Source organism: Pundamilia nyererei, unplaced genomic scaffold (genome assembly GCF_000239375.1).
Source record: "Pundamilia nyererei isolate P.nyererei 1_Seehausen unplaced genomic scaffold, PunNye1.0 scaffold00088, whole genome shotgun sequence".
Classification (NCBI taxonomy): Eukaryota; Metazoa; Chordata; class Actinopteri; order Cichliformes; family Cichlidae; genus Pundamilia; species Pundamilia nyererei.
Window position 1 is genome coordinate 2509628 of NW_005187489.1, and position 8843 is coordinate 2518470.

An 8843-nucleotide genomic window follows, 5' to 3' on the forward strand; every position below is an offset into this window, starting at 1 on the left:
CCCCCCCCAGTGCATGCTGGTCCTATACCAGTCTCTTTATTTATGGAAAACATGGCCCTACAGCGCTTAATGACTGACTTAACAAGGTAAACGCCAAGCAAACAAAACATTTAAACAAATAATGACCTACAAATAAAACTTGTAAATAATCCCCAAAATATAAGTAAACTAACAACAAACTTTTACAAATTTCAAAATAATAAAAATAAAGAACAAATAGCTCCAACACGATCAACATGTTGCTGGGTGCAGACCCTGCCATTATTTGTTCCAGCTGTCAGAGGCAGCCACAGCAGGAAGATGAACAAAGGTTCAGGCTTTAGACTCTGACACTTGATTCGTTGAGCTTAAATGTGTTTTGCACTCCTGAAAGTTCATGTGGATATTTGTACTCGTGTTTATGAAGTCACGAGGGCTCAAAATGCTGCAAAAATGACAAAAATCTCCAAACGTTCTCAGCTTGTATTTCAGTTGGGAATCCGTTTTAACCTCCTTACAAAAATTATGAAACTTCACATATCTGACTTCTAATGACATTAAAGAACGTCTCAAAGGGTTTTGCGCAAAAATGAAAGCATAAGCTGAAGTTTTCCTAACTTACATGATCAGATAAGACAAAATGAGACAATTCAGGTAAAAATTAATATTAATCTGAAGTAAGGAAAACGGAGACGCATCGTCTCGATGTTCCCAAGAACATGTGACCGTCTGAAATATTGTTGATGTTTCATAACTGCAACTTGAAGTGAAGTTTTCATGTATCACAGACCTTGTTTGATGAACAGTTTGACATTTTAAGGATCTTATAATTAAGTTACCTTTCAAATACTTCCTCCCTGATCTCACAGATCCTCGAACTGCAGTAAGCACATTGAGTTTTCATGTAATGACGAGTGTTATATAAATAAAACCGACTTTGCTAATATAATCAGCATACACTGTGAGAGCAGTCAGAGCCCAGATCTGTCCGGCCTTATAAAGACTGCTTTAAAGATCAGGACCCTGTTTGTGAACAGAGGCCAAAACCTCAAACAGAACTCGTCATCCTTTTCTTAACTGTCTTATTGTGGCCTGCTGAGGTAAACACGGCACCTTTAAACCAGCGCAGAGTCAATGTGTTGCTGCTTCTGTCAGCTGATACAGAAGATTTATGAAACCTTATCTCCCCACAAAAAACTTCACATGCACACACATTTACATATAGCTGCGATAAAGGCAACGATAAAGATAGGCATGACAATAGAGAATTATATTATCAGTGTTTCTGCTGCAGTGTCATGAGATAAAAGTGTGAACTGCTTCTTCTTATTCTCAGAAACACTAAAAGTAACATAACTCATCACACATCTAAGGTAGAAAACAACCAGATCTGGATGTAATAGAAGTGCACTGATATAGAATTACAGTGTCTGGATTCATTATGTCTAACAATCACCAAAGAACTCCAGGAAAACTGGTCAGGATCAGGTGAAGAAGACGGGGGATGCTCCTCCAGCTCCCAGCACTAAGTGGCTGACGGGACAGATTTCACTCTGGGTTAATTCCAGCATTTGAGTGCAAACTCTAAGTAATTCTGAGACAGTCATTTGTGATGCACAAAGAGCCCGAAGAGCATTGATCAGTACATGCATGCATACTAGGCTGATTATTAAATCTTTGTTTATTAATTTCCTTCCTGTTTGTACTGACGTAGTTGGCTCCTGTCCCTTTAAGACCAGCCTCTGTTTGATGCCACAGAGACAACAGCAGTCTGAGATCTGTGGCATCACAGAATTATGACGACACTGCGATAGACTTACAGCCTGCACGTACTTCTCTCACTGCTACACTGAACTATTATGAATCATTATTATCAGGATGTCCCAAAAAACTCCATAAAAATGCTGCAGCAAGAGTCCTGACAGGGACTAGACAGAGAGAGCAGATTTCTCCTGTTTTGGCTTCCTGTTAAATCCAGAATTCAAAATCCTGCTCCTCACATACAAGGTCTTAAATAATCAGGCCCCATCTTATCTCAATGACCTTGTAGTACCACATCACCCTATTAGAGCACTTCGCTCTCGCTCTGCAGGCCTACTTGTTGTTCCTAGAGTATTTAAAAGTAGAATGGGAGGCAGAGCCTTCAGTTTTCAGGCCCCTCTTCTGTGGAACCAGCTTCCAGTTTGGATTCAGGAGACAGACACTATCTCTACTTTTAAGATTAGGCTTCAAACTTTCCTTTTTGCTGAAGCATACAGTTAGGGCTGGACCAGGTGACCCTGAATCCTCCCTTAGTTATGCTGCGGGAGGATTCCCATGATGCATTGAGCTTTTCCTCGTCATTCTGTGTTTATGTGTTAGTTAAGATTAATCTCTGGCTTTTGTCACGTCTCTCTGCCTTCAGACTAAAGGGTCGTGGGAGAAGGCTGTGTCTGGTTCGTGATGCAGTTGCTCCAGGACTGCAACGTGACAGAGGTTCTACAACCTCGCTGTTAAACAGGAAACCAGAAGAAACCAGTTAGCGACCAGTTGGCTTGAGTGCTCTTTGGCAAAGAGACTCATCACAAATGAGTTGTGAGTATATTTGAATCTGCCCGTTTATAAATTAGATGGAAATGATGTGAAAACCTTCAGTGACTGCAGAAGGTCCAAACTGGGCAACATCTGTGTGGAGACGATCGCTGCGTGAACAAAGCCTCATGGCGCTGCTCGCTCAGCCTCTGGGTAACCATTTGGTCACCAAAGCTACTTGCAACATGCTGGACAACCGTTGTTTCTTAGGAGTTAGATATTGCTTCTCTATTTTTACTCTCGTGTGGCTGTTAGCCAACTTTCCTCTGATTGGCTATAGAAGATATAAAGAGCAGGTGGGAGGGGCTTGAGATACCAGACATGGCCATATTAGGCAGCCACTCATACAGATACGAGATCCAAGCTGTTTAAACTGAGCGTCCCTATGGATCCTAAGAATGTCCTGAAAGGCTGAGGAGTAAAAAAAAGACCTTAGAACAAATGCATGTGTTTATTAGCACGACAAATAAAGTCAGCTGTGACAGACAGTCAAGGTAACGGAGAAGCTTCAAGCTCCTCACGCAGCTCCCGTCTGCTCCCGTCTCGTCATTCCCGAGTCCTCAAAGTCACTGATCGAGGGGAAACCAACCCTCTGCTCGATCCACTGGGCCACGCTGAGCAGCTTCCGGTCTTGGAGAGCGGGAGCTATGAGCTGTAGGCCAATGGGAAGGCCCCGTCTCGACAAAGCCGTCGGCACAGAGACAGCAGGGAGACCTGGTGTGCAGAGAGAGAGAGAGTTGAGAGAAGCTGGATGCTTCGGCTCAAAAACACCAGTTTCATTTCACTTCATGTGCAGGAGGGAAACGAGAAGCAGCTTCTTAAGCTCCTCAGTTACAGGTGTGCATGGTGTGCTTATCCCCAACATATTTAAATGCTCCTCCCACACTTCCTCTGCATGCAGCTTCAGGGCCTACCTGCCATGTTGGCGGGCTGCGTGAAGACGTCTTCCTGTGCGCTGCGCGTTCGGTTATCTTCCTGAGTGAAGTCGTGGTAACGAGCCGCATCCGTCAGCGTGGTGGGCGTCAGCAGTACATCGACACCAGAGCTGAACACGCGCTGGAAGTCATTCGCAATGAGCCGGCGAACTTTCTGAGCCTTCACAAAGTAGTGCTGGTAGTTCCTGAGGGAAAATAAAAGGACACAATTATTCTTTAGAAAAAGATCGAGAGATGGAGAGGATCACAGGATCCCTCCATGGCTCGGAAACACGACGGCTCAGTCTCACCGTTTTAGCAGGAAGTAGTTCCCAGACAGAATCCTCCCTCTGACGACGTCGTTGAAGCCCTCGTGCCTGCTCGAGGCGTACATGACCTCTGTCGAGGTGTCCATCTGGCTGCGGTGGCCTGCTGGCAGAGTCAGACTTCATCACATCCGCTATAAGAAGTGCCAAACCCACACACCACAGCACGATTCATTACCGTATTCCAGGCCGTCAAACCGGGCCATGTTGGACGCCACCTCGGCGTGGCACAGGACGTGGTAGCACACGATGGAGTACTGCGTATGGGGGAGCGACACTCGCTCCACCCGCGCTCCAGCTTCCTCAAACAAGTCGGCCACGCTGCTCCACTGAGCCAAAGTCTCCTCGGAGAGGCCCGGGGCGTGATACTCCTGACGTGCAGCACAGGAGAGACGGAACAACAGCTCAACATGTTGTTCATACTCGACTTTCATCTACCTGCCTTTGCAATCAATGCAATCATCTCAGCAGCTTCCATGTTAAGGTTCATCTCAGTGCTGACCTCAATATTCACTCCTGCAAAGTAATATGTTGGCGTGTAATGCTGAGGTAGTTTGTAGTGTCACCTTAGGGATGCCCACACAGATGTTCTTAACATCAAAGTCTTCAGGAAGCTCTGTTAGTGATGAAGGGGCGGGAACTGTTGTTGAATCTCTGACGTCGAGGCCTTGGAGGATACCTGCACGACACGACAACATAATCCCAGGTGAGTCGTGCCGTTTGGCCGATGTGCTGCGAAATGAGACAGCTGCAGTTTCCTTTAGAGCGGCAGACATTCTTATTCAGACATTCTTAATCATAGAGCTGCTGCGTGTTGATGTCCAGGGTCACCTGGGGGATTCTCACCTAAGACGACGGCCGCATCGTTCACGCTGCGTGTCATTATGCCCGGGACGTCCATGGAGTTAACGAGGGGGATGAGACCGTGTCTGGACAGCAGACCATACGTGGGCTTCAGGGCCACGACGCCACACAATGACCCGGGGTTTCGTGTGGATCCGCCCGTGTCTGAACCCAAAGCTCTGCCAAGAAGAGCATCACATGTAAACACGGAGATCCTGACAGTCTTACTGAAGACGAGAGCCCGAACACGTCTCCTCACAGGTAGCTGGTGAGCGAGGCCACAGCTGCGGCGCTTCCACCTGAACTGCCTCCAGTGACGACCCAGTCCGAGTCCGGGTCTGCCTTCGTCCGCTCTCTGTAGGGCGCGGCGTAACCCCAGGGGTTCTTTACGGCGCCGAAAGCACCATCAGTACTGCCCGCACTGCGAGGAAAACAAACGGATCCATATGAGAAAAACTGCAGCTCACCTGCAGAATTCACAGAAATCTTTTTTGTAACCTTTGTTTGTTCAGTGAATTTATCTTTTTAACCACATTTTGATTCCTCCTCACACGAGAATGCTGTGAGTCAGCGCTACACAAAGATGGAGTTTGCAAGTATAACTTAGATGGAACCGGGATGAACATTTTGAATCATGTCCAAAGAACCTGAACAACACCAGCGGGGCAACATGCATGACAACGCACGGCGCCTTGCAGTCATTCAGGCTTCATGACTCTGACAATTCCCAAACAGTAATTTTCCTGGTATGTAGTTTAGTGTTGGATATGAAGATTTTCCCACCAAAACCCTTATTTTTCATAATCTGATGATGCAAACAGCTCAACAATACAGACCGACAGGACAGAAGGATCCACATGTAACTCCACAATGACTAGAAAATGAGCCAGGAGGCATCAAATGTAGGCACAAAGGTCACCTTTCATCTGCTCTAACTTGTTCTGAGCAGCCACTAATCTCACATGCTGATATGAGCCTGCAAAGTTTACCCAGAATGCACTTTGTCACATTTCCTCCAGATCAAAGATCCAGTTTAACCTCCCAGTGCTGGTTTCTGTTCCTCTACATCAGAAACATTAAACTGCTGCAGTTTGTTCACACTGTGGTCGATCCATCGCACAGACGACCAGTTCGTTAGTCTGACTCTGCGCTTAGACTGCAACACTTGATGTAGGTGTGAACGGATTTGGTTGCAGATTTTAACAACACTTAAATGTTCAGTCCTGACATCTCTTCTACTTTAATCAAAAATGCTGCAAAAACTCAGTTACCCCATTGCAAACTCATCCATGTTGGTCTTCCCCATTAAAACTGCCCCCTGGTCGAGGAGTTTCTGGACCACTGTGGCGTTATAAGGAGGAGTGTAGTCTGCAGGAAAAGCAGGATATATAAGTACTGGGCTGCAATGGAGTGAAAAACAAGTTGTTTTTATTAACCCACTTCACACAGACCTTTAAGCATCCTGGAGGCACATGTGGTCCTTATATTCTCCGTGCAGAAATTATCCTTGACAGCAAACGGGATTCCATCCAGAGGACCTTTGGGCACACCTGAAGGTAGAAGAGATCAAGCAGTGACACCCGAGTCACACGGAACCAAATCGAGCCCGGCTCGAGATGTCCTCACCTCGCTGCAGTCTGCGTTCTGCCTGCTGAGCCTGCTCCAGAGCACGCTCCTCTGTCACCGTGATGTAAGCGTTCAGGTGCTGTGTTTTCCTGATGCGATTCAGGCATTTTCTGCAGAGCTCTGTCGGAGAGATTCGTCCCTCCCGCAGCGCTGAAGACACCTGAAGAACGACGATGAAACAGCAGAGCTGGAATCAAACTCGTGCATTTTATTAATAGCATTACAGTATCACAAAGAAACTACATCGAAGCTTTTTTAACCATGACAGTAAAGCAGCAAGAAGAATCAACGCAGGACTGCACATTCAACAGCAGACAGAACACAGTGCAGACACAGCAGACTGCTGTTCTGTGGGGGACAGATGGACTGGGAGACTCCCGTGTTTCTTATATATTGCAGTCGATATATAGGAGAAAGATGCATAGCAGTGAGAATGTATGCTAATGATACTGCCTAAGGGAAGCATGTATAATGTAAACAGAATTGGTCCCAGCACTGAACCCTGTGGAACTCCAGACTCTCCATTTACATGAACAAATTAGAATCTGTTAGTGTTTCCTCTTCTTCTGCTTTTTCACTCACCATGTGTTTTTACACCTCACTGAATTTAACCATGAGTTATTAATAATCTCTGGCTCTCTTCCACAGCGCGTCTCACCCCAACCAGTCACAGCAGATGGCTGCCCCTCCCTAAGCTTGGAGATGCCGGAGGTGAGCGCTTGCTCACAGGTGTCATGTGACTGTTGGGGTTTCTGTTTCCTCTGTATAACTGTATGGTCTCGACCTTACAGTATAAAGCAGCTTGAGACAACTGTTGTTGTGATTTTCTGCTGTACAAATAAAGTTGAATTGAAAATGTCCTTCACGACATCCATCATCGTCTGAGGTTTTCCGCTTTTCCTCCTGCCTGCAGCTCCATCTTCATCTTCCTTTCTCCAAGATATCCTCTCTCCCTCCTCGGCAGATGTCCAAACCCTCTCAGCCTCTCCCCTCTAACTCTGAGTCCCTCTGATGGACTCGCATCTAATCTTCGCCATCCTGCTCACTCCCAGAGAACATCTAAACATCTTCAGCTGTCTTTTTGTTATTGCCATCGTCTCCAAACCATACACCATAGCATGCCATCACTTCACAAATGTGCTCTGACCCCCACTGCTGTCTGTGATCCACAGTGCTCTGCGCTTCTCCATCAACATGATGCTCGCTGACCACCTCTCTGTTGTTCCTGCAGCTTTCTCATGTAATAAAGACGTCATTACAAAGCGGCACAAACGGGCTTCATTCGTTATAAACATGTTGCATATCTCAAAATGAAACCGCCGCTATTCTCAGCTATGCCTTCATGCTACCTGTACGCGTTTTAGTGGCTGCTAACGCGTCACTGCGTGCTGTCTGATGACGATGATTCGTCGTCTGTCTGATGAAGACTTCGTGTGTCGGTGAGTCGCTGCGCGGCACAGACACTGCCGTCACTGACCTGCTTTATCGTCCGGCTCAGCATCTCGGAGCACCTTTCACTTTACAAACAACCTTCCTGCAGCGAACGGCCTCTGCGAGCCGCCATGTTTGTTTCCTCTAACACGCTTGCCTGTGATTCGACAGCGGTTTAGTAACTCGCGCTCTGATTGGCGGAGACACCGGAGGAGGCAGCCGGTGTTAGGGAAGAGCGGAAGGACGTTTCCACATGAGGATTTTAAGCATTTCCACTTCGTTTAGATGAATGTGAGACTTCCACGTGTGTTTACATGACAGAGAGAGCAGGTAGCGGCAGATTTCAACCAGCTTCACCCTCTAATCTGCGCACGTTGAATGCGCCTGCGCGTCCAGTTGTATTTGTGAGATGCTAAAGATGACTTCTCTGAGACGTTTGGTGCACAGCAGGGTGCTGCTCCACCTGAGCGAGTCTCCAGGTGTGCACAGCTCCCTGCCCAGGTGCGCCAGGCTGCTCAGCACCTCCAGCAGGTGCAGGACTGTCATGCCCGCCTGGGTCATTGATAAATACGGAAGCAATGAGGTCTTACGGTTCACCAAGAACGCCAGCTTTCCCATCATCAACTATCCCAATGAGGTGATTGTCAAGGTGTTTGCAGCAGGACTCAGCCCCATCGACGTCGCCATGAGAGGTGAGCGCGATTCAAGGCTGGCAAACGAGAACAGCAGCCGCACAGCGGTTGTTTTCTGCTCTGTGGTCGAAAAGAGTCAGAATGAGAGTGGCCTCTCCTCCACAAACCGCAGCATATCACTGTGGAAAGTCTGTTTCACAGTTTAAATTTTTGCACGCAGGTGCAAGAAAACACATTGTGATAAATCCGTGGTTCTTATCAGGATGAGCCAGAGGCCCGGGCCCGGGCCCAGCTCCAGGGTCCCCCAGGGCAGCTCTTATAGGCACCGTTAGATAAGATATCATTTACTTATCTGAAAATCACTGTAGCCAAAACAATAAACACAGCCTATAACAGGTGAACAAAAGAAGCTCAGTAATGGAAAAGTGCACAAAAGGAAGAAGATGAATGAATAAATTAAAACTTTTAAGAGTGGAATAATTTAAAAGAGGAATAAAATGTGCATGACTCACTATGATGAT

General features: G+C 46.8%; 2 protein-coding genes across 2 annotated transcripts in view; one reads left to right on the forward strand and one right to left on the reverse strand.

Annotated features, from left to right (window-relative positions):
- Nucleotides 1-2982: 2982 nt before the first annotated feature.
- On the reverse strand, nt 2983-7846 carry qrsl1 (glutaminyl-tRNA amidotransferase subunit QRSL1). Its single transcript, XM_005739023.1, has 11 exons — nt 7737-7846; nt 6260-6419; nt 6085-6183; nt 5905-6001; nt 4893-5054; nt 4637-4812; nt 4357-4469; nt 3969-4161; nt 3776-3893; nt 3465-3670; nt 2983-3264 (listed from the first exon to the last, which is right to left on the reverse strand). The coding sequence occupies exons 1-11, from the start codon at nt 7758-7760 to the stop codon at nt 3068-3070; spliced, it is 1545 nt and encodes a 514-aa protein (XP_005739080.1). The 5' UTR covers nt 7761-7846; the 3' UTR covers nt 2983-3067.
- A 43-nt stretch (nt 7847-7889) lies between these two features.
- The window catches only part of rtn4ip1 (reticulon 4 interacting protein 1), a 25506-nt gene continuing 24552 nt past the window's right edge, over nt 7890-8843 (forward strand). The window contains exon 1 of the mRNA XM_005739022.2: nt 7890-8382. Coding sequence (XP_005739079.1) covers nt 8100-8382 — 283 coding nt within the window. The 5' untranslated portion in view covers nt 7890-8099. The remainder of the gene's footprint in view (nt 8383-8843) is intronic.